Source organism: Grammomys surdaster, unplaced genomic scaffold (genome assembly GCF_004785775.1).
Source record: "Grammomys surdaster isolate TR1022 unplaced genomic scaffold, NIH_TR_1.0 66, whole genome shotgun sequence".
NCBI classification, from domain to species: Eukaryota; Metazoa; Chordata; class Mammalia; order Rodentia; family Muridae; genus Grammomys; species Grammomys surdaster.
Window position 1 is genome coordinate 18,138,915 of NW_021604568.1, and position 25,930 is coordinate 18,164,844.

The 25,930-nt window shown below is 48.4% G+C and overlaps 1 protein-coding gene across 2 annotated transcripts in view; it reads right to left on the minus strand.

Moving 5' to 3' along the window:
• Positions 1–826: 826 nt before the first annotated feature.
• Hspa12a (heat shock protein family A (Hsp70) member 12A) overlaps positions 827–25,930 on the minus strand; it is a 142,239-nt gene continuing 117,135 nt past the window's right edge. The window contains exons 7-12 of one of the 2 annotated variants that reach the window (XM_028774260.1): positions 16,393–16,564; positions 12,911–12,997; positions 12,286–12,390; positions 11,330–11,588; positions 5,945–6,048; positions 827–5,075 (exon numbers count right to left, since the gene is read on the minus strand). In XM_028774260.1, the coding sequence (XP_028630093.1) occupies positions 4,438–5,075; positions 5,945–6,048; positions 11,330–11,588; positions 12,286–12,390; positions 12,911–12,997; positions 16,393–16,564 (1,365 nt within the window). In that variant the 3' untranslated portion in view covers positions 827–4,437. The remainder of the gene's footprint in view (positions 5,076–5,944; positions 6,049–11,329; positions 11,589–12,285; positions 12,391–12,910; positions 12,998–16,392; positions 16,565–25,930) is intronic. The other variant, XM_028774251.1, reaches the window with a different exon arrangement.

Here is a 25,930-nt window from a genome sequence, read left to right on the forward strand (position 1 = left end):
AGGTGGACAGTGGTCGCTACAGACACCCCGCCCCCCACCATCTGAGGGCCAGCAATGAGCAGGAGGCAGTCTGGGAAAGGAAGGGCACTTTCCTCAACCCCTCTGTGGACATTTTTCCTCTATCAGAAGAGCTAGGGGTTGTTTCTGGTCCCTCGCCTCCCAAGGTCCCGGGACACAAGCGCTTTACCAAAATGAAAGTGTACTTGAGGAAGTTGTCTTACTTCCGGCAGTGGTTTTATGGAAAGAAAGAGGGCCGGGCCATCATTTCATTTTGACCAACTCTCAATGTGATGCCGTTGTGTGGACCAATTAGGGCATGGATGGCCTTACAGTTCTGCCTGGCTGTTGGCTCTACAGAGGCCAAGGGGCATTCCAATGACCATCTAAAGCTCATTAGTGTGTTTCCCTAGAGAGTACAGGACTGTACCCTCCTGGACATTGAACTTTAGATCAATCCGGGGGAGCCAACCACCTTTTTACTCCCTTGGACCCGTGAGACCACATCTCAAGCCACCTGACACCTCTAGGGCCAATTTAGAATGTGCTCCGGAGGTAGAGCCCGGAAGGAAGCCCAGGATTTAGACAGCCAGCCTCTGCCTGCAGGGATGCCCCGAGGGTAGGGCCTTAGACACTTTTAATGATTTTCATCAACTCATTCTGCTTCTCTATAGCTAGACCACTTTCTTCCCATTTGGAGGAGACAGGACTCTGGGCATCCATGGAGCTTTGGTTCCTAGCAAAGGGCAGGCTGTCAGTAAAGATTGTACCATGATCCCCCTATAATCCCACCTACACCCCCAAATGAGAAAAACTATTTTAGGCGACGTGAAATTGAGAGTTTTACTTTATTAGAATCTGTGAAGACAGAGTTTGCAGACACAATCCTGTCTAGTTGTGAACTGCTGCAAAATTCTGTGAAGTTTGGATCTATCTTGTAGAGAACAAGACTCCCAGTGGTTCAGGTCTTAGGACATTGTTCCATATTGCAAGCAGATGAGAGGTGTTAAGAGATATTATGGCCAACAACTTTTATACTAGCCATCCACTTAAGCCATTCCCCGGCATACGTACTGCGAGACCTAATCACAACTATTACATCACTACAGTGTGAAGTTCATCTTCGATTAATAATGCATTTTGACTCCTGTTTATATTGGTGCATGCAATTCTTTGCTACCCTGGCAATTAACCAGACCTGGACTCTAAAAGCTAAACTTGGTCTAAGTAACATTCTAAGGGCAGGGCAGGCTCTGTAACCTGGACTCAGCCATGACTCCTCAGAACCTCTTCTGTAGCACCTCCTCTTTCCTACCGCCTGTCACTCTGCATTTATGAACACCTGCTGTGTACAGGAAAGGTTAAGTGACCAGATAACCTATGCAGAGGACAATCGGTCAAGACCACAGACCTTCTGGAACTTTCTAAGACTGGGAAATGTGTTCCAGGTGTAACTCATCCAGTGTTTCTAGTAGGATTATTTCAGTTAGGGTAGGGATAGATTGGAGCTCTTTACTAAGAGTTTGGCTACTGGGACTGTGTCTCTGGGCCTGAAGGAAGTCCAGTAAAATCACACCCTTCCTCCATCATCAGTTTGCTAACAATGCAGATTTCTATCAGTTTGTGTAAGTAACATAGGAGGCCAGGAGATATAAGGTAAGGAGTGCTTTACGTTAGCCAGGAAAAGCAGGACTTGACTACACTGCTCCCACTCTTTCCACCCAATGGAACCCTTGGCCCGTGGACCAGCTGGTCCCTTTGATCGTGAAGCAAGCCACCCTACCAGACACAAAGCGTTTTGGTAGGCACTGTTTCTAGAACCAGTACGTTCAGCACGCAGAGTCTGGATGGGAGAATTGCTACATTACTCTTTATGCAGAGAGTGTTCAGCTCTGGGTAGGGTGTGCAGGTGTGGAGGGGTCTGATGAAGCTGTCCATCTAGGTAATCTGTGTGATCAGAATACTCTGACCCAAGGCACCTCTGTCTATTGCTCAGTCTTGTATACACAATCCACTGTGGGGTAACAGCACAGACAGCAACCAGTGAGAGCAGTTCAGAAATGAAGCTGTAGAGCTTACAGGCAGCAGCGTTATTAACCAAAATGAAGAGTAGTTTCCTTTTCAAACAAGCACAAGTAGAAATAAAGATTCTGTACAAGATTCTAGTGTTCTATGTACATAAAATTATATCCATTATAACAAAATTGAAAGTCTATTTGAGGACTGTGGCTGGAAACACCCATGAGCTAGAAGCAGGGTTAGCAGGGAGTCCTAGAAAGCAAGCATCCTGAGGTCTGGATTTGAGACCCTGCCGTTCAGTCTGGGGCTCCCACTCGCTTGTTCTGTGGTTCGATAGCGTTTCTTCACATTCTGGCGGGGAGTTCTGCGGCAAGCGGCGTGGAGGAGGAGACGACAATAGGTTGAAACTCAAAATGTTATTTAAAATCTGCGTATTGGCTATGATGATGGTTCACAAATCCAACTTGCATTTGAAGTCCCTTCTCTCATTCTGTATCTGTCCGTCCGTCCATCCGTCCATTCATCCGTCTGTCCATCCATTCATTATGCATGCTTCCAGTGATTTGAAATCAGGATGAATTCCAGCAGGTGGGAAAGACATTTTTAAACAATAAAAAGGACTATGAGACAGATTCTTGATTCTTTATCCTCATTTGGCTCCCGAATGTTGAGGAGACTAGCCTTGCACAGAGGGAAGAACACAGAACCTGGCTGGCTCCTTGGGAGGCTTCACTCTCCTGGTTTTTCTCCTGCTGTTTTTTTCCTTCTCTGATCCTTCCTGTGAGGGTTAAAAGGGCAACAACCTCCGAGGGCGGGTAGATCTCCAACCCTCTTACCTAGAGGGCAGAGTGTAGTAGGTTCATGCTCTCTTCCCTGAGGGAAATCTCACAGGGATTGTTAAGGCCACACACTGTAGTCTGTGGTCACTTCAGCTTGGAGGGAATTCTCACATTCCAACACTAAGACCTCAGACCCTGTTCCTCCAGAGTCTGCGCTGTCTGAAAGGGATTAGGTTCAGGAACTGCTCTTGGCAAGCACCAGGTGATTCTGAGGCCGGAGAGCTACAGGGCTGCCTCCATTTACCAGGTCTAGGCTTACATAACTCTTTTTAGGTGAATTTGAAAAGCTCCAGGTTTGACGGAGACATTTCATGGAACAGAATCTCCTTTTATATTTCCTTACAGTGGGATGAAGAATTGGGGTAGGGGAAGGAAGAGGTTAATGGAAACTGTGCATGGTTTGCAAGGCTGTTTTGGATTTCTGGGTGTGGTGATAGATATAAACAGAGCAAGTAGAAATTTCATTTTCTCCAGTTAAATTCCTACTGAGGCCACCCAAGGTCACCTAGAATTATGAATGACCTGTGAACTCAAGGTTTGTTGTTCTGATAACTACTTTCTGATCTGCGTTTTCATTTACTGGGTTTTCAATTAACTGTGGTCCAAAAATGCACAGTGGTGTCGTATAGTAATAAGATATACTGAGACAGACCACATTCGTATACATTTTATCAAAGTGTTTTCATAATTGTCCTATTTTGTCATTAGTTACTATTGCTAATCTCTTACTACTTTATTACATTGAACTTTATCATAGGTATGTAAGTATAGAAAAAACATAGTATAGATAATTTTTGGTACTATCCACACCTTTGGTCATCCACTGAGGAATCTCAGAATTTATACTCTCCAGGAAAAAAGGTGACTGCTGTAATTTGGGGTATGTCACTAACTCTTCAGTGTGTATTTCCACCAAAATAAGTTGTACCTACTCTGGAAAAATTGAGGTATCCACACTCTTACACCCACCCCTGTCCTGGTTGAGTTAGCCAAGGTTGCCCTAGCCTTCGTTTGGGCCTCCTTGGAATCTAAATTGTATGAGAACCCAAAACAGTGCCTGGTCTTCTCCCACCAGCTTAAGAAAAAAAGAATACTGTAAGTCGCCACTGAGTCACCACTCTGAGTCCCATGATAAAGAGACGACACTAACTCTGCAGGAAGCTGGTATTTCCTATTCCCAGCCATCCAAGATAATTTAAAAAGACCTCCAATGAATATCTCTCCCTCCCTCTATCCCCCAGCTTGCAGTGTGTATCCTAAGCCCTCCCTTTCAGAGGCCTCTTCAAAGCAGGCTGCTCCCAGTCCTCCCTAAGGGCTTTTTGGCCATTCAGGAACCCATGAGCTGGCTGCTCTTGGGGTCCTCAAACTCCCTATGTCCAGATCGTGATATTGGCTTCTGAGTTTTTCTCGCTCCGGTGTACCCTTAAAAAGAATCCTTAGTTAATCTTCACCTTGGTTCTTTCCTACTGAAATTCAGGCAATGGCAAGGGTCAGGGTTAGGGTCAGGGTCAGAACAGTCAAGGCTGAGGTCAGCAAACGCAGATGAGTCCCAGGGGGCTGGTGGCCAGGAGGGACAGTTACATTAGTAGTTTAAGAAATCGATCCCCACTTTGACACTCTTTGAAGTGGCTATGTCGACGGCTGTGGCCTTGATCTCAGTGTCCCCAAACTGCATAAGGGTCTGGATTTCTCTGCGGGCAGGAACGGCTGTGCCGCCGGTCCCCGTGAGATCCAAGCGGAGTGTGCCACACTTTTTCACCCCTGGGTCAGTGATGAAGCTGACATCGTCGTGCTCGGAGCTGTAGATGTTGATGATGATGACCAACTGGGAAGGTTTGGCTGGAGTGTAGCTACGCTTGACCAGCTCCCCCAGGGCCACAGACTGGTCAGCAGAGATGAACTTGTCAAAGACGTCAGTGCACCAACGCGTGCCATCTTTTACGAGCAGCTTCTCAGGAGGGTGCTTCCCTTCCACGTAGCGGTTCAGCACGCCCACTCCGTAGGTGAGAGGGGACCGGCGTACCTTGATAACGGCAGGGTCCAGGCCAAAGAGGACGGCACCCTTGAGGATGGTGAGGCCCACATCCTGAGGGATGATGATCCTGCATTTGTCACCAAAGGCAGCCTGCACCGCCTGCTGCAAAAGGGGTGCTTCTGCAAAGCCACCCACCAGAAAGAGAAACTTGACGGTGGATACCTCAGGCTTCTGAAACAGGTCTCCTGAAAGGGAAGGAGATGCAAAGGTCAGGTACCCAAAAGCAAGCCAACAAAGGGGAAGCCCAGCTGTCTGAGCCTATGAGTCAGCTGACAGATGAGCATCAGCTGGACACTGGCTTTGCCTGAGCTCACCGAACCCAGTTTTGATTGAGCTGGTCTTGTGAAGAATCATCGAACCCTGTTTTGATTGAGCTGGTCTTATGAGGAAAGCATACACACTGTCTGCTTAGGAATAAAGGTCAGGGCTGTGCCAAGTGGAATCTTAAGTAAGCTGTCAGAGGCCATAGTGACTTTAATTAGAATTCATTCTTCTTAACAACAGTGATCCTCTAAATATGTGGTCCGGGCTGTTAGATATTACTGTCTCTGATATTCACAAAGGTGGGTGAGGGATGCATGAAGGGGTTTGAATCGTGGGTGTCCCTGGGGGAGGATAACCAACACACAAGAAGGCAGCACAGACAGACCCTGTCTTGCTAGAATCCTTCCTTGATTCACAAAACAGTTCCTTCTTGCCCCGTGAGCCAGGGATTTCTAAGATTTCCTGACACTTCAAACAAGATACATTCCCAGGGCCTGTCACTCTAGGGTAGTATGGCTTCAGAGTTTCCCGACCTCTTACCCTCAAGGCCAAAGCAAAGCCCAGGTGAGGACAGGTCCTCAGCTTCCTCAGCTCAGCAGAATTAGAAGAACAGTTTTCAGAGCCATGTTCAACAACCTCCCTCACGAAGTGCTCAAGCCTTGACCACTCGGGAGCAGGCTTGAGCCTTGTAGCTTCCAGATCCAGATTCCCCACCAACTGGGCTGTGTAAGTACTGTCCCTATCCCAGCTCTGTCCCACAGGGGCTAAGAAGGCCCCGGAGGACACTCACGGAGGTGCTCGATGATGCTGTCAATGGTCGGCTTGAAGAGGGCGTTCATGGCATCCGGACTCATCCTCAGCATACCCTGGGAGGACCACTTCACAAAGTCCACACTGGGAGGAGCATCAAGAGGAAGAAGCTGTGAGTAAGTGCACGGCGCCAGGTTGACCTGCACAGATGTGTGGCCTGACGGAACATCTGTCCCACCACGGGGATAAAAGGGTTTCAAAGTTAAAAGCATTCTTGGAAATTCCTCCCAAGACTGCCTGGACATAGATGCTCAGATGCCCTAGAGCTAAAACATAACTTATCTGTTTCTCCTTGCTCTGTCGATAGCACCAAACTCCCCCAGCATCACAAAGGCCGATGCCCAGCACCAGAGGCAAAAAGGTGAGTCTCTGCCTTTCATCCTTACCCAGGGATAGTTGGACACGCGAATGTTAGAGGCCCATAGGATGAGCGTGTTGAACTGACCTAAGCTACAAGCCTGTGATCAGACATGTCTCCTCATCTCCTCAGCTCTCCAGGCCCCTGCGGCATCACAGAGGTGAACCCAATCTTACAAGACCACCTCTGGGCCTCTGGGTCTCCAGCCAAGACCCAGCATGACCAGGGCAGCACTGTGGAGCAGAAAGAGCACTGGACGGGGAGCTGGGCTTCGGGATGGCCCCATTACTTAGTAGTAGCCATGGACTTTTCACACACGCACACACACACACACATCTTCTCTGAGTCAGGACTCTGTGGCTAGAAGTCAAGGTTAACAGTTCTAACCTTAGTGCCTCTCCCAGGGGAGGCTGTGAAGATCAAGGAGATGCTGTGTCTGTGAAACACTTAGCAATGTTTTTTTGTTGTTGTTTTCCCCTAGTTTAACTAATGTTGAGAACTAAAAAGTACTGAAAACCATTCATTATCCAGACTCTCAGTAAGACCCAGTTTTCCTGGGCCAGGACATATTTCCATGGCATAAACCATAGGACGGTGTGTGGTGGGGAATGGTGGAATGACCCTGTGGCTGGTTGTGACTGGCTGGTTTCCACACTGGGAGGGTTGAAAGGCCTCGGGAACTGTATGCCCAGCACCTAGGATTTGACCCAGAGGACATGTGTTCTTTCAGGGAACCAATGAGGCTAAGAAAGCACCATCCCAGTAAGACTGCCAGCTGGGAGTGGCCCTGTCCAAAGAGCACAAAACCTGAACCAAATCTACTTCGTTTCTCACTAAAAGGAGTCAAGGCTTCTTGGAGAAATGGCCCAGTCCAGTTTTAGGGCAGAGAGTGTGTGTGGTAAATCTGGAGAATCTTCCTAGAGCAGAGGACAAAGATACTTCAGAGGCCCAAGCTCAGGGCTCAGAACCACATGGATGAGGCTGTTCCTGTCCATGGCAGGACACTCAGCACCAACAAGACCATAGTTATTATGCTTTAAAATACATCAACCACAACCACGGTTAAGCCCACATTTCCCTATAAAATAAAACTCATTGCCATTTTGAAGGGTGCTAGGATTCAATTTGTTGTTATTGTTGTTGTTGTTGTTGAGATAGGGTCTCACCATTCTATCTAGCCCTAGCTGGCCCAGAATTTACTATGAAGACCAGGCTGGTCCCAACAGAGTCTCCTGCTTCTGCCTCTTTAGTGCTGGGATTAAAATTGTGTACCACCAAGCCACTTGAAAACAAAAATAACTAGAGGGATGAATAGCTATTTATTCTCTTTTCTGTAGTAACAGAACCTCGAAGGAATAACTGTTTCTTTAAGAGTGTTCCAGACACACCAAACAGGAAGAGTAAGACACAGTAGCATGGCATGCATGGGCCCATCCCTAACGAAATGTGGGTTGTGATCATCAGAGGACACTAACATCCAACAGAAGAGGCAAGCCGGTTGCACATGTCCCCTGATGGGATGAAATAGGAGCTTGCAGCAGCTGTGACCACCCCACACAGGAACTGCCCGAGGTCAGCTTTCAATTTTCTGTCATGGGAGAGGAAGGATCGGAAAGCCCTGATAGTTATAAGTAATGATGGTTGCTGTAGAGGGAGAGATGCTCTCCTTCCAGTGACACGGTGGTAAGGTGCCGTAAATAACTTCTCACCAACACTCCTGGACACAGCTCTAATGAATTTGGGGGACACACACACACACACACACACACACACACACACACATAAAGGGGACTGGTTGGGTATCAATTTGACACAGGCAAGAGTCATTCTGAAAGAAGGAATCTCGATTGAGAGAATGCCCAGAATGCCCCCATCAGATTGGCATACATGTGTCCTCTCCCTTTCCCTCTCTCCCTCCCTCTCCCCCTCCTCTCTCCCTCCCCCTCTTTCTCTCTGTCTCTCTCTTCCTTTTGTTGTTGTTTTGTTTTGCTTTTGTTTTTGTTGTTATTGTCTAAGACAGGGTTTCTTTGTGGAACTTTAACTGTCCTGGAACTCACGCTATAGACTCAGCTGGCCTCAGAGATCTGCCTGCCTCTGGCTCCTGAGAGCTGATATTAAAGGCATGTACCACCAATGCCCAGCTGGGCCTGCATTTTCTAGTGATTTCTCTGGGAGGGCCCAGTCCATTGTGGGTGGTACCACCCTGACAGGTGGTCCTGGCTGGCATAAGCCATGAGGAGCAAGCCAGTAAGCAGCACTCCCTCATGGCCTCTGCTTCAGTTCCTGCCTCCAAGGTTCCTGTCCTGCTTGAGTTTCTGTCCTGAGTTCCTTCTGTGGCAGACTGTTACCTAGAACCCTGAGATGAAACCCTTTCCTCCCCAGCCTGCTTTGGTCATAGTGTTTTATTATAGCAATAGGAGCCCTAACTAAGACAAGGAATGAGATCAGAATACTTTATACACATACATAAAAATGTCATGTTGAAGTTATTACATATAATTATTGTGTGGTAATAAACATAAATTTATAAAAAGAAAACTCCCACTTATTAAGTAGATTTGCCAAAAATTCAAACTTTAATCTGGCTAAGATTCAAAATCAGTGCATTTACAAAAGCATAGCAAGGGACAGATGCAGACCGAGGAACCAGTGAGCAAACATAGGCTTCGGAAAGCTCTCAGGGCAGCCAATCGGCCTTGACAACTAATACACCATGAAGGGTGAAACCAGGAGGGAAGTTTGTGTGTGTGTGGGGGGGGGGGGGGGCTTGAGATACTATGTAGCCTTTATTCGAATATTGATACAAATGAAAAAAAAAATGAGACAGAAACTGCAGATGTTAACTGGATTTAAGCCTCCCCTTTCTTAATGCGTGTGTGTGTGTGTGTGTGTGTGTGTGTGTGTGTGTGTGTGTGTGTGTGTCTGTGTGTCTGTGTGTGTCTGTGTGTGTGTGTCTGTGTCTGTGTGTGCATGTGACCATAGAGAGAAAAGAGGAAAGGAGAGAAGAGGCGAGGGGAGAGGGAGGGGAGAGGGGGAGGTCAGAGGGCAACCTCAAATGCAGGCCCTCACCTTCCACCTTGTCTGAGATGGGGTCATGGTGTTTATCACAACAATAGAAACTGTTTGCTGCTGAGCATTTCAGGTTACCTGCTGGCAAACTTCAGGGGCTCCTCCTGTGCCCACCTCCTCTCTTGCTAGAGGGATGCTGGGGGTACAGATCACGGGGTGCCTGGCTTTCTGTGGCCTCTGGGAACCAAACTCTTGTCCTCTCATTTGTAGCTCAAGTGTTTGACCCACTGAGCCACCTCCCCAGCCTAACTCAGTAACTAACACACTGAAGAGCAGTGTATTTTAAGAAGGGTAATGTTACGGACATATTAAAATGTATCTCCCTTAGAACTCCAGCCTGACACATTAGTGGATTAGATCACAATCTGAGGTTTTCTTTGAAATAACTGCAGGAGGCGTATGTGATTTAGACTGGGTAGGGACTGCCATTGACTGAAGGTGTGTGATAAGAGTTTCATCTTCCATTATAAGGAGGACATTAAGAGGGGGTGACTATGGGAAGTTGTAGGATCCCGAAGGGCTGCCATGCCCTGACTGAGACTTTCTGTGTGCTACTGTCTGCCAAGTAACATTATGAAGTTTTTCTAAGAACAAAATATCCTGTTGAAGGTGTGATGCCCTGGGCAGGGACCTTCCACTATGCAAACCACTGCCCCCCAGTTGAATTCCTGTTTGTGTTTTTCCCTCCCTGGTTTGGTGTATATTGAACCTTCTCAGTAAAAGCTTTGGCATTCTCTCATAACAAATGATCCAAGTCTGTGTCTTCCTTTAATCCCCTAGCCCTACACCCAAGCTCGATACCATGGCAGCACTGGCACTGTCAAGGAAATAACAGATACGAAAATTTGTCAGACCATGGTAACAACCAGTTCGCTTTGGACGTGTATGTCAGAAGTAATTTTTGGTCCAGTCTTGGTATGTTGCCCAGGTTGGCTTTGAACTCAAGACACCTCTTCCTTACCCTCCACACTGTGGGGATTACAAGCATGTCTTATTACATATGGCTCAAAAACAACTGTTTAAAAGTTATCAGACATGTAGGGGTTTTTTATATTTAAAATTTTTGCAGTTTTAATCCCAATCTTCCAGATGGGCTCATTTTGCAACAGACTGAGCTGTAAGTGCAAGCTAGGGCCTTGGAGAAGCAGGAGAAGAAACAGATCCCTACTGGGGTTCGTTTAACTAGCACACACTGAGCCCTCGTCTAGACACCAGGCTACAGCAGCCAGTCTTGTGGTTTGAATGAGATTGGCCCTCATAGGCTCATATATTTGAATGCTTAGTCATTAGGGAGTGGCACAGCTTGAAAAGGATTAGGAGGTGTGGCCTTGTTGGAGAAAGTATGTCTGGGGTGTGGGGGTAGGGCTTAGAGGTTTCAAAAGCACATGACAGTCCAGGCCCAGCCTCCCTCTCTCTCTCCCTCTTTCCCTTCCCCTCCCCCTTTCCCTCCCTGTCTCTATTTATCTCTCAGCTAGTGGATCTGGATGTAGAACTCTCAGCTCCTTCTCCAGACCACGTCTGCCTACATGCCTCTATGCTTCCCGCCATGATGATAATGGACTAAACCTCAGAAACTGTAAGCAAGCCTCTAATTAAATGTTTTTCTTTATGAGAGTTGTCTTGGCCATGGTGTCTCTTCACAGCAGTAGAACAGTGACTAAGATCCCACCCAAACAAAACATCCTGTTTTCACAAAGCTATTATTTCCTCAGTGAACATACCAGCAAATACGCAGAGACCATGCTTTCTGTGACCTGGGTATTATGCTAAATGCCTAACAGACAGGAACTCCCGTTACTCCCACAACAACCCTTTGAGGTGAGCAGAAGGGTGAGCCTTATTTCCATAGTAACAGTAAAACTGAGGCATAGATAAATCAAGTTGCTTGCTTTAGAACACACCATGCATAGCGTTAGAACCCGGGGCAAGCCAACTTACTTGCTCTTCCTCAGGGCATGCTCCACGCTGTGGCCCCGGAACTTCTTGTAGTAGTCAATGAAGGAGAAGGGCAGGGTGATGTTCAGGGGATTGGTTCTATCTGGAGCAGCAGCTCTTTTGCGAGACTCAAAGGCGATCATTAGGTCAACCCAGGCTGCCGGACGTTTGATCTTGAACTGTTCGATAAAATCCTCTCCAAATATCTTACAAAGCAGTTTTTCAAATTCGTAATCTACTCCCAGGGATCCGTACGGTCCGCCTGAGGTGGAGGACATTGTGAGCCCGTGATGTTAGAGAAACTGAGAGAGACTAAGGCTGAGTGCTGAAACGTGGACCTTCCCTGTGTTCTCTGAGGCACACCTCGGCCCACTTGGCTCGCAGACAACTACCATCCCTCCCCTCTCACTCCTCAAAACCCTTGAGCTCTCATTCTTTGGATTTTTTTTTCCTGCAGCAACCTATCCGTTTAAATATTCTTCTTTATAAATAAAGTCAATACAGATAACTAACTTCAAAAATCACAATATTCCCTCTCAGGGAACCCACAGGTGAGCACTGGAGACTGGAGAATTGGCAGACCTCAGGCCATGTGCAGTCTATTGATGGCCTTGCCTCAGCAGACCTTCCCTCCCAAGGGGAAAGGCATGCTCCTTATTTTGGTGATCTTACTCCAGGTGCATGAATCTGGCCTTAGATTCAGATAGAGGTGACGGCCAAGCTATAGGCGAATCTTGGTAAAGCTTCAGGAATAGAAGCCACTTTCCAGTTTGATGCCCAAACTCAAAGGGAGGTTTGGAAGACAATTTAGATACATTTTGCTTTCCAATTGTAAACAGATGGAATGGCCCTCTACCACCCACAGTCCACATGCTTGCATTGCTGAGAGAAATCCGAAGTGGGTGAACTAGAGTGGTGGGGGAGGGGCTGGGATGCTAGGCAGTAAGGCGGCAGCTCACCTGTTGCTTTGTATAGCTCCTTGAGGTGCCCCTCTGGTAACCGTATCTGATGGACGGTCAGGTCTACCGTGCCTCCGCCGCTGTCAACAACCACGTACTTGTCCCCTGGCAAAGGAGACAGCAACCTTTAAGATACATACACCATGCGTCTCTTCCCCCTTGAACAAGCTGGTGAACGATAACCTGGCTTAGTAAGCATCATCAACAGCTCATCTGCACAGTGGGCTTTATTAATTAGCAGCATAGCAAGTTATTTGATAACTAGAGACTCCAATCATACCCATCCAAGAAGGAGGGCTAAACAAGCATGTGTGAAGCAGCAGCTGGGTGAGAGACTCTAGAAGACCAAATATTCATGTCACACAGGGTTGTGTCCCCACCATGTCCCATGACATGCAGTTAACACAAGACTCCGCCCAGAACTGGGGAGCCTTATCTTCCTCAGGAAGAGTCTGTGTGGCTTTCTGACATGCAAAATTGCAGCTCCTGGAACGGAACGGAAGGGCAGCCAAACCTTTAAAGCGCCCGGCCACCAAGCATCTTCCCAAAGCAAACTTAACGAATATGAAAGCGCTTGTGCCAACAATAACAATGAGCAGAGGCAAAGGACATCCCAAGACACTACCTTCCTCCAGCTCAGACCAGATTTCTCCTATGACATTCTCCACCAAAAAGGTCCGACTCTGCCGGTTACGACGGACATGTTCCTTTGCTAGTGGCCAGCAGAAGGAAAGAAAGGAAAAAAAGGACCAATCATAAGAAAGCATGAAAAAGCAGACAGTCATCTGCAGCTGTTGGAGACAACAGCACGGTGGGTTTGGGGATGGAACATTTACTGACGCTTGGCAAGGATTAATAAACATGGGATCAAACACCAGAAAGCCAGTCCCTCAAAGGAAAGAAGCCCTCGTCTTTGTGCCTGGCTGTAAAGAAGCCCTGACGAGATTCTTGGCTCTAGTGACTTTCTTCTGGGTTAATGAAATGGAGTGGTTTCCCAGCAGCCTGTGGTGCACTGGGTTAAACCATTTCACCTCATGGTGCTTTGGAATTCTGGACACATCTTCCTCATGGGAATCTCTAGGATAAAAGGATTGAGAGCCGTTTCCTGCAGCTGTTGAGGACAATGTGCGCTTCTGCCACATGGTGGCGCTTCGCCCACAAGGTAACATCTGAACCTAGGGAAGCCCAGCCTGCATCACCAGGGTATCCAGGGGAAGCCTCTGCCTGTGTGCCCAATGACTGGACCGCCTTTGAGACAGACAGGGCACAGGTAAGTGTCCTGTGCTCAGCTGAGGAAAGCTGGGTTTCTTGTTTGGAAATATGAATCCTCAGATCAAAGACCCTTGCTAATTTTAAGATCTAAAATTCCTAAGTTTGAAAAAGCAGAGACAAGGGCCTGGAAAAGCAGCAGGTCACAGCCAAGTGGGCTTTGAGTGGACTTTAGCCCTTTGGGCCTCAGTCTTCTGATCTATAACATGGGGATATCACTAGCTGGTCTAGATTCCTGCTACCCTAATGCATCTTGCTTATCCATGACACACATGGAGTGACAACTGCTCACACACAGTAGGTGACACCAGAGGCAGAACACCTACTGTGAGACCTAGTGGTCAAGGAATGATGAATGGTTTATTAGAGCAGCCCTGGGGTGACAGAGGAAGATTCAGCTGCCTTATCTGCCTCTTCCCCTTACCATCATTATGTTCTTTAAATCCCTGAGCTACCCTACCTTTGAAATGCCAGAGAATCCCTCCTTAGTGATCATCCAACAGGTCCCTCCACCTTCTAGCCTCTTTCTGTAAGAAGCGAACTGCTTCTCAAATAAACTTCTCTGAGGATTAGACCAGCAAACACCCAGTTAGCTCTAGGTTCTTCAGAGCCTGGGCTGGAGTGGTCAAAGGGACACCCTGGGAGGGCTTCCCAAACCCGGGATTCTCTCCTACTTCCCACACAGGGGGGCAGGTGAAGTATATTAGAGATAGAATACTTCCCTAGCATGCAAGGAGGCTGAAGTCAGATCCTAGGCACAGCAGTAACAACAAGAAACAATGTCTCAGACCTTGCCGCGAGTGGGGCTCTAGCTCCCTAAAACAATTCAGATAGCTACAAAATGACATTCATTAAAACAAAACAAAACAAAAACCAAGCTGAGCAAGGACCGCAAAACATCTTTCCACTTCCCAAAGAACTATCCCAGTTTTTCAGGTAGATTAACCCCAAGACTGAACAAATGTTTCTTTTATGGATCCCATTAAAACCTATCAAGAGTAAAATATTGTTCCCTGCAAACCTTAACTGAGGAAGCCCAGTGTCTGTCAGCTCCATCCCTCTGCAGTAGCCTCTCCCCAAGGACTTGTGATTATGAAGGACCCAGCATCTCAGATGTGCTGAAAACATGCTCGGGGTGGGGGGGGATACCCAGCTCCCTACCCCTGGGAGAGCCAGTCCAATGGCAATGCAAGGCTCACACCTAAATCCCGTCCTTGCTGCCCCTCCAAGGCATGTTGGTCAACAATGAGGGAAAAAAAAAAAGAAGAAGAAGGTCCCCGTGAGCATATATAAGACTGCAGCAAAATCCACAAACTACGGGACAGTCATGACAGGAGCAGGAGCAGCAGCAGTGGATGACACGGCAGATTAAAGGGGAAGTTAGACAGATCAGAGGCAAGGAAACCCAAAACCAAACTCCCAAGGAAGACTCTCACTAGAAATCAACAGATGCCTTCTGAAAACTGAGGGCCGTATGTAAAAGCTGTACTGGAGTCAATGGACCCTGATATGAATCTCTGCTTATGAATTGAGAAGTAGCTTATAAGGTACGAGTTTGGTCTTCTTCCAAATCAGACTGTGGAGAAAGATGTGTCTTTGTGTTTGAAATGATAACACGAGTTCCCTAGAGGAAAGGCTGGCCCTGGCATCCTTCCGGCAAAGGATTGATGAGAATAAGGACTAATCCAGCCCCTGGGCCAAAGGGAAAGTCTCTGCATTCATTCTGGGAAAATGGATCTAAGGTGTTAGCGCATAGCCCCTGGCAAGCAGACATAGCAGCTGGGGACAAGCATTGCTCTTGCCACTTCCTGGTCACAACTAATGAGCAGACCTAGGGATTAAAAGGAAAGGGTGTCTCCTGGGACAGGGCTGTCAGAGGATGACTGAGGAGTGACCTGCAGAAAACTGTACACACAGCAAGTGCATCCACTCAGGGGTCAGCCTGGGCCTGGGGTCTTGGCTTCCGGTGTGGGGACCATGGAAAAGGTAGGTCCAAGCTTAAGCCAGGCAATACTAATGTTCTTCCTGTCCTCGCCTGGGCCTGGGCATTCCAGGGCCACTTGGGGGTGGACATGGGTAGAGGGTGCATGTCTGCCCACTAGGTCCTCATCGAGGAGCTGAGTGGGACTTAGAGCTAGGGAGTGCAGCACCTCCCAACACAAGTGGTATTCTCCATTAGAACCCAAGCTTTCAGTGGTGTTCTGACCATGATGCCGCCTCTCCAAAACCCTGGAGCCCTGGGTAGACCCACAAACAGAGCAAGCAGTGGAGCAAACGGTTTTGAGGACCGAGATGGTCCATTTATGTAGGTCATTTATTCACGAGGCAGAGCTCCTTAAAATACTCAGTCTGGGTCAGGCTGAGCAAGTGCTCCTTCCCACAGCTAAGGGTACATCTCCTGGGTCAGGACAGATCGGCCCACTTGGTGTGTATAAGGCACCTGATGAGCTCATCCCACCCCACAGCCCAGTGGGTGAGTCAGGAACAAGTCAACAATGTTAATGGAGGAATTAATAGCAGGCCAATTAGATTAGAGTAACTCAGTTAATATACAAGCCGTCTCAGAGCCTAGTAAAATGTGAGGCTAAGAACCACTCTCGGGCCACCCTCAGGTTCTTGGAGAGATGTCCCCAAGGGGTGACAAGTCAGGTTGCCAATGTTTAGTTTATGGGGAAGTGTTCTTAGGGGCCAGATAAAAACACCAAGGAAAGAGAGGCTTAAGACCCGTAGAGCATCCTTACCCTCACAGCCTGAGGGGCCTTTAGTATCATCTAAGCTAAGTAACACCTGGGGGTTGGGAGGGGCCAGCAGAGGGAGGGAGAGAGAGAGCAGAGGTACCCTGTGCAAACCCCGCTCCTACTGTGTCACTGGCGCTGTACCCATTGACCACCGCCTTGCTGCTGAGCTCGATCATCTGGTGCAGCCGCAGCTTCCTGCAGTAGATGGAGGCAGCCTCGGGCTCCAGGGCAATGATGAGCTGCTCCGAGTTCTCGGGGGAGGCCAGGCCTGCCTGGAAGACAGAAACAGAAGCTGGGACCTGGGATTCCCTGGGCAGGCCTGCTCGGAGGACACCACACACCTTGTCTTGAGGTTGGAACACCCAAGGGAGGATCTGAGTAATAAGCCTGGCTTGCTCAGGGTAGGAGTGCTGTCCCCCCCCCCATAGGCATCTGTGGAAATTAATACTAGGAGTGACCTGATACTGAGCTCTCAAAGTCCCTGTAGGCACAGGGCTCCTGGGGAATCCTGGCTATAGGGCCTCTGGTCCCTGGGGCTTGTCCAGATCAGAACTGGAGGAGACAAGAAGCCGATAGGCCAGGGGTAGAGGTGAGGTTTATTATGCAAGCAGCTGGGAGACAGTCACAAAGGTCCCAACGCTCTGAAACCATCTCAGAGAGAGGATGGGTAGACCCATTCCTTGTGATAAGGGTGGCACGCCCCCTGACAGAAGCTGTGCAGATCCTAGTCTCCCTGAACCACCAAGCCTGTGACAACCCTCCTGATGTCACCAGAGCGCTTGAACTCTGGCCACCTGCCTGACATGTGAGAGTGGTTCCCAGAGGACACCTCCATGGAGCTCCTTATTTCCTAGAGTGAGGGTGGGCAGTCAGCTGGAGGTTTTAAGCAAGGCCTTTATTCTTTCAGTAGTTTGTCATATAATATTTATTTTATCATTATTTGTTTATTTATTTGGAGAGGGTGGTCTCAGATCTCAGTCTTGCTCTTTAGTCGAGTGTGACCACAATGCATAATCTCCCTGCCTTGACCTCATGAGTGCCGCTCTGGGATTGTGGGCATGTGTGTCACCTCATCTGTTTGACATGATGCTAGCAACCAAAGCCAGGACTTCGTGTGTGAGAGACAAACACTCTACCAAAGGACACAGCCCAGCTTCTACATATTCTTACGATTATGGCAGTTACACCCCTAGGTTCCCGTCTGCAACTCTATCTGCTAATACCTGGGCCCTTCTTTGGCTGGCAAGAAGCAGAAGTGTTTTTGTCCCATGACATGTGACCTGTCCCAGTCACCTCCCCTCCAGGCCCTGGAGGTCCCAATGGCATACTTTCTGCACATACTCAGAGAACTGAGCCTTGGTCTATAACTGTGTCCTTGGGTACTCCCAGAACCCCGGGCCAGAGCAGGAGCTCTTTCTGCACAGGCTGTGCCTGGTGCATGGGGCTTTCTTGGCTGCTGGCAGCAGGAATCATTCACCATGTGCTGTTTTTCTGCTGTTTCCAAGGAATCCAGAAGATCTGTCTCCATGCCACTCCCACTTGGCGAAAGTCTCCCACTCCTACCCTCACTCTATACCAGAAGTTTAGCAGACAGAAAGTGTCCCAATGGTATATATTCCACAGGAGGAGCAGCTAGGAGCCAAGGGGAGAGGGGAAAACCTTCCATGCAACTCCTTCACTAAAGGTTCTGTCTTAGTTGCTTTTTCTATTGCTGTGATAAAGCACCATGACTTATACAGTTAGTTATAAGGTTACTGTCACTATGGTGACAAAGGGTTTAATCATCTTAGACTTCTACATTCCAGTTCATCATCAAAGGAAGTCAGGACAGGAACTCTAGCAGGGCAGGAACCTGGAGGCAGGAGCTGAAGCAGAGGCCATGGAGAGGAGCTCAGCCTGCTTTCTTATGGAACCCAGAACCTCCAGCCCAGGGATGGTACCACCCACAATGGGTGGGACCATCCTCTGTTAATCACTAATTAAGAAAATGTCCTACAGGCTTGCCTATAGCCTGATCTTACTGAGGCATTTCTTCAAATGAAGCTCGTTCTGCTCCAGTGTCTCTAGTTTGCGTCAAGTTGACATAAATCTAGCCAGCACGATGAACAGGGCAGCTTATAGAAAAGAGTTTATTTTGTCTTACAGTTCCAGAGAGTTAGAGTCCACAATGGTAGAGCAATGGCCTAGTGGCAGAAGAAGGGCTCACATCTTGAGCCACAGGCACGAAACAGAGAGGGCACACCAGGAATGGCTCTAAGCTTTTAAACCTCAAAGCCCTCTCTCAGTAACATACTTCCTTCACTAACGAGATAATTTCTAACCCTCTCCCCACAAAATAAACCCCAGTTCTACTACTGAGGACCAAGTGTTTAAATGTCCAAGAGAATGAGGAGCATTTATCACTCAAACCACCATAGACAGGAAGACACCAAGGCCCAAAGAGAGGGTAACCAACTACCCCAGTTGTCTAGGACAGGAAGTACTCTGTGGAACATGAGGCTTGAATAGCTAAGCAGAGATGTGTTCACACATCTGATGTCAGCACAGGCCAAACCAGGCTCCTTAAATCACACCAACTCTCCTACCTGGAGTGCTGACATTACAGGGGAGAGACCTGGGCCTGGCCCTTTGACAAAACCTCCTCCTCTGGTTTTAGGCACCATCTCTTCACCCAGTATCAGATAAAGCATTGCCTGGGGTTCTCCATGGCAATCACACTCCAATGTCATTGATAACATCTGAAAGAGCTGCACCAACCAGATAGAAGGAAAGTCTTCATTCTGGATGCACCATGTGCCTCTCTAGGACCATAACCACCTCGGGATGACTGGCTTCAAAACCCGCACTGATGCTCTGCACCAGTCATGGGGTTCCCCTTCCCTACTGCCTCGATCCCTCAGCTACAGCCAACTACCTAGGCAACAATGGCACACATTAGCCTGGACCATGGGGCGAGTGAGCTGGGCTGTCCTTATGACACTGGCTTAGGCATAAAGGGACTTCCTCCGCTCCCTGTGAAATGGTTGCAAGTACTTGTGCCCCAGGACCACCTGCTCCCCAGGTCAGACCATACACCCTCAGCAGACGGACAGCTGAAAGGTAAATGTACCCCAGTGTGATAGGATGGGTCAGACACGTGAAGTACCACAGGGATTCGGAATCTGCCAAGCCTGATTTACTTAAAACCAAAGTAAGGAAGGACTGAGCTCCCCTGTTGAAGGACAGCCCTGTGCTGGACAATTCTTTTCTTTTCTGGGTTCCTAGCACCAAGGGCCTCCTGGGAGAACAGATGCCCAGAGTTAGCTTCACCAGCAAGGGGTGAGAGGGAAGGGGAGGCTCAGTGTGTTGACATCCTGGGACCCTGTGTACAAGCTTCTGGAATTCATACTAGAAATGAAACCAAGGTGATGGGACCGAGCCCTGGTGGAGTCCAAGGACCAAGAAAAGTGCTGCTCAGCACTGTGGTCACACTCACAGACACACATATACACATGTATCTAAAAATAAACTCTCTTTAAAAAACCAGACATAAGCCAGGTGTGGCAGTGCATACCTTTCATTTTGGCACAAAGCAGACAGAGGCAGGTGGATCTCTGTGAATTTAACACCAGCCTGGTCAATAGAGCTTACTGCTAGGACATCTAGAGCTACATGACAGAGAGACTCTGTCTCTAAAACAACAAGAAAAAGACATGCCAAGGATGATGGATTCTGCCCCACACAGCAGAGGCCATGCCCACATGGAGGGGCTGGCTGGGTTTCACAGCAATGCCTGTGACCCATTTCCATAGGGGCTCCCACTGCAACTGTGAAAAAATGCACAGAAAAGACAGAGGCGAAGGTGTGCACCCCACTCCAGAAAGGAGGAAGCACCATGATGACACAACATTTGGGTGATGTCAGAGATCTGGGTGGTATCAGGGTTCTGGGTGATGTCAGGTATGTAACCATGGTGGTTTGAATGGGGAATGTCCCCCCAGAGGCTCACATGTTTGAACACTTCGTCCCTGTATGGTGGCTTGAATAGGCTAGGCCCAGGGAGTGGCACTATTTGGAGGTGTGGCCTTGTTGGAGTAGGTGTGGCCTTGTGGGAAGAAGTGCATCACTGTGGGCGTGGGCTTTAAGACCCTCATCCTAGCTGCCTGGAAGCCAGTCTTCTAGCAGCCTTCAGATGAAGTAGAACTCTCAGCTCCTCCTATACCACACCTGTCTGGATGCTGCCATGCTCCTGCCTTGATGATAATGGACTGAACCTCTGAACCTGTAAGCCAGGCCTAATTAAATGTCCTTATGAGAGTTGCCTTAGTCATGGTGTCTGTTCACAGCAGTAAAACCCGAACTAATACACTCTGGTTGGTGATGCTCTTTGAGAAAGCCATGGAGCCTTTGGAAGGTGAGACCTTGCTAGGGGGAGCATGTCACTGAAGACAGGGCTGGGATGTTCAGAATTCCACCCTTCCACTTGTTCCGTCTCACTGATTCATGTTGAGGATGTGCTCTCTAGGATTCTTGGTCCTGAGTCACCATTCCTCCACCAGGACGGGCTCTTATCCCTCTATCTAGAGCAGTGAACCAAAGTGAACTTTTCTCTTCAAGCTGCACTTGGTTGTGGTATTTTATCCCAGCAGCAGGAAAGTCACCAATACAGTAACCATACCCATTCATTTGTTCCAGACCCTGTCGCATTATCCAAGAGGCAGAGGAGCTTTGTTGCCGCCGGTGAGCTCCTATGGAGCCCTGATGAAGAGCTATACAGACAGTGACTGCTCAAAGCACTGAAGGAAGTCAGCTGACTCTCTACAAATACATACTTCTATCTTTCCAGGAGGATCTGGGAACCATTCATGCCCCCCCCCCAGGACAGGAAGAGATAGAAAAGAACTGCCTAGGCCTTCAGATCCTAGACAGCTTCATCTCTGGCAGGAGAACCTGTGCTCAGATACTTAGAGTCAACATCTTACAAGCTCCTTGGCCTAGAGGAGATCAGTGAGCCCATCTGCCTGGGACCAGGGTCTCTCTGCCTTTGGATCTGGTACTTTGGAGTTGCCATTTCTGTGTGAGCTCATCTCTATTGCTGAGGCAGGCATACATAGGGGATAGTTTAGCAACTTGGGACTCTACTCAGTTTGAGCTGTTCATACACACACACACACACACACACACACACACACACACACACACACGACAGCCTAGATCCTTCATCTGAACACACATACTGTCCTCATAGCAATGGAGTTTTCACCGTGAGGACCATCAAACTTAGATTCAGTTCAGTTGCGTATGTCTGGGCACGGCAAGTAGGAAGGCCGATCTGACGTGGACTAGTTTGGGGTATGTGCACAGTGAGGCTAACTATGTCCTCAAAAGTGAACATTCAGAGACGTTCCTGTATTTACCATCTTACACCTATGCCTAATTGGGTTGTGTGTATGATTTTAAAAACCAAATCCATTATGGGAAGGGACGTGCACAGTAGAGAAACATGCATAAGGCTTCATCTGTTGGTATAATAGAGAACCATGAAAACTACCTCCTAGTCATCAAATGTGTCTTCATTTGGGCATACCACTGCCAATCTTAAAAAGAGTATACTCTTTTTAAATGTTTGGTTTTTAGTAAGGCTTTCTGGCTGCTTTGTGACTCTGCCTTTCTTTTTTGCATGAGACACCAGATCGTGGAAACCAGTCCGTACCCTAACCACCAATGACACCAGCACTGCTGTCAAGCATTTCAATATGCCCTGACTATGTAGAGTTGGCACAGGCACATTGAGCCTCTACATTGGGCTCCGCACTCCCTAAGGACAACAGGGAGGTCTTCCCACTATGTAGCAGGTCTCAGTTAGCAGCTGCTGAAGGAGTGATTCAGCCCCTCCTCCAGCCAGCTGCCTTCTTCTGCGTTCTCCCGGCCCTGGTCTCTGTTGAGCTGAACATGAGCATTCTGTAGGAGGGCCCTGGGCGTCCTGAAATGTGTGCAAGCCTGCAGCATGCTACCCCACTTACTCCTCCAAGATCTAAAACTGCCCGGTGGGAGCTAAATTTTAGAGCCCTTCTGGAATTGTGAGATACACTCAGGAGTTGTGGGCGACTGAACCGCTCTCCAGGGAGCCCACAGAAGTGGCTGTTTACCCTAATACTCAGCTCCACGGTCCTTGCAATCTGCTAGGAAAACCTGCCAAGAGACTTCATTCTCAGATAAGAAAGATGGCCAGACCAGCTATGTGTTCTACTGGGCTGCTGTTGAGTCCCAGATGCCCCAGCTGGGAGTCATGCATGCACTTAGGTTTCTCCTGATAGGATTATTATTCACTTCAGCCTGTTTGAGCAGGAAGTTACAAGCCATGTCTCCATGTCAAATGAGGCCACTGTACACAGGGGCATCATTTATTTAACAGGCTTCTGGAACTCACCAGAGTTACACATTTTATGCAAAACGTCTCTAAAATAAAACTGGACAATTTCCTGTCCGTGATCCTCTGAGATTCAGCCTTTCTCTCCCCCATCTCCCTCCCCCTTCCTTCTAGATCTTTCGTGAAGGCCTCAGAAAAACAATCTCGTGTCCTTTCTGCTCTTCAAGCATCCATAGCTGTCCTGAGTATGCAAATCCTAAGGACTGAGACCAGCAGACCCAGGGAGGGTCTCCGGATGAAGGAGATCTGTGTGCACAACTCGGTAACCTTCATGGGTGCCGACTCAAACAGGCCCTGGATCTGGTCCAGACTAGAGGATGCTATGCTGAGATCATCCTGGCTCTTCTCTCCCTGAGCCTCCTTCCCTCCCTCTGGCAGATGAATATATCATAAACTTGTACTGAGAATCTCTCCTAAAAGCTCGAAGGAGGGCTTCCATGTTTCCCATGTGAGCAAAATGGCCTCCGAGCTTCCCTACCGTTCTGTGGATACACTAGTTCTGCTTCATTTTCAGGTCACTCCTGTGGGAGGGTGGGCAGCCAGCTACCACCATGTAGGAGGAAGCAAATGCCCATCTGATTAAAGACCTTTCATGGGGATCAATACCCTGTGAGCCTTCCCAGAAGTCACTGGGCTCAGAACTCTGGTTTTGCTCGTGAACTACATTAACCAGGTTTCTCCAGGGAAACAATACAAGCAGGGTACTCAGCACACACAGCAAGAGATTTCTTACAAGGGTTACAAAGCCAGATGAGTCCCGAGACCCAGGAGATCTAACTGGGTAACTCCTGTTTGAAGGATACAGGCTCAAAGCATCAAGAAGAGTTGATGTTAGCTGGGCGGTGGTGGTACACGCCTTTAATCCCAGCACTTAGGAGGCAGAGGCAGGTGGATTTCTGAGTTTGAGGTCAGCCTGGTCTACAGAGTGAGTTCCAGGACAGCCAGGGCTACACAGAGAAACCCTGTCTCGAAAAACCTTAAAAAACAAACAAACAAACAAACAAAAAGAGTTGATGTTTCCATCTGAATCCACAGGGAAGAAAATTTAAAAAAAAAACATGTCCCAGCTGAAACGCAAGCAGGAGGGATGTCTTCCTTCTCAGAGAAAGTCAGCTCTTTGCCCTCTTCAGCCTTCAGTTGACTAGAGCAGGCCCATTCATGTTTCAGAGGCACCTGCTTTACTCTAGGCAGCTAAATGATGACATTCATAACACCCTCACAGGAACACCAAGAACATTTTTTTAGCCAAACATCTGGACAAACTCTGATCCAGTTGAGCTGACCCACAAAATTAACCTTCCTGGGACTGGACCTTCCTCATGCTGTATTTTAAAAGGCAGAGGGGTGCTGTGGAGAGATGCTATGTCCTGCACCTCCATTCTTTCTGGAACTCTTCCCCAAGATAAGCTGAAGAAGACACTGCAGAACAACTGTGCCCTGCATGCATCTTCTAAGTTCCTAACTGTGAGCCATTGGGCCCCATGAGCAACCTGAGGACTCTAACTCAACTGGGCTGTTCTATCCAGTGCCCTTCAGAGTCTGGTACTCAGAGGCCCCAGTGTAAGGGCCTCATGAAGAAACCAGTAAAAAACAAAGACTAGATGAACAAGGTGGCCATCTTTAAACCCAGCTGGTCATGTGACCTGAATGGACGTAACAAAGCAGAACTTAAAAGAGTCATTACCTAAGCTGCAAAAATACCACCAAAGAAAGGTTAACCTGTCCTGGAAGACAGTCTCAATGTCCTGCATGACTCCAAGCAAACCAATCCTCCTGCCTCCGTCTTCCAAGTACTTGAGATTACAGGGATGAGCTGCCACACCTGGCTTGTAAAGCCATCTTCTTTGTAAAGCCAAGGATACTGTGTCCTCCTCTGTCTGATTTTTCTCCTGAGACTCCTCAGGGTGAGGCTCCACCCCCTGTCCTACCCACTCAGAGACTCCATCATAGGAAGAGCCAGCCCAGGGCTGCCCAGTCTAACAAACTGACCAGACATGCACCTCCCTCTTTTTCCAATCTAAAAATAAGACCTGACCCCTATGCAGGTCACATATGTGCTGCTGAAGCCTTCCTGTGGGCTGGGGAGTGAGGGCTGAGGCCACGGAGTTTGCATATCCTTCCTGGGAAGAGCTCGGAGCACAGTGCATATGTACAAATGGTCAAGTCCTACGGGCCCATCTTTGGACACGCCCTGAAGGCTGATGCCCAGGGCTTCTTCATCTTCTAAGGTGCATCTAACAACCCTCCTTCACTTCTTAAAAGTTTGCCTCTTTCTGCAACTTCCTGCCTCTTACTTCAGCCCTATAAGAGCAAGTCTATTTTTGGCAGGTTCGTACATAGAGCCAGATTCTCACCACACAGAGGAGGGGGAGAGCAGCGGAAACAGTCCCAGAAAGAGGGCTGTGTGCGGAGGATAATCCGCCCTTGACCTTGAACAAGCTGAGCTCTGGGAGCTGCGTTGGGGAAAGCCGTGGGTACTGAACAGAGCCTGTGGTGCTCAAACTCACGGAGCCACTTTACCATCTGCTGGGGATCGGGGTGATTCAGTGACTCTTTATATACACGGCTACTAACTTGATGTCAGAACCGTGCCTCCTGAGAAGGGCGAGCGTGATGTCTCTTGAGAGGTCTTATGGGGACAGAGGACAAGCAGACATCTAAGGCATTGATGACGTGTTAGTCCTGGCTGGGACTGAGATTAAAGACCAAACCCCGACTCTCAAGGCAGAGCACTGATCCGGGATCCACAAAGCCAGCCCTGCGGGGCACAGTTGTCTGTGTCAGAAGAGGGCTGTATTGTTACTTTTCTCAGAGCCAGCATAAAACACCTGACAGAGGCACTTCAAAGATGGCAGGGTTTATTTTGGCCCCAGGTTTGAGAGTACAGTCTGGTCACCATCACCACGGTGGTGGGAACCTGAGGCAGAGGCTCACACTGCACTGTCAGGAAGCAGGGAGATGAATGTTGGTCCCTTTCTCCAGTTTAGTCAGCCTAGGATTCCTGCCCTTGAGAGGTGCCTCCTGCAGTAAGACGGATGGCCCCACATCAATTATAGCTAGAAAGTTCCTCATGGACGTGCTTAGTGTTTGTCTCCTGGGTGATTCCAAATCTTGTCAAGCTGGCCATCAATGTCATCAGAGGGGCTGTGAACGTCTAAGGCATTGATGAACTCTTGATGGCCGGTCACCAACCTCGGGAGAGTCTTGCCTCTGAGGGTGACAGGTTCAC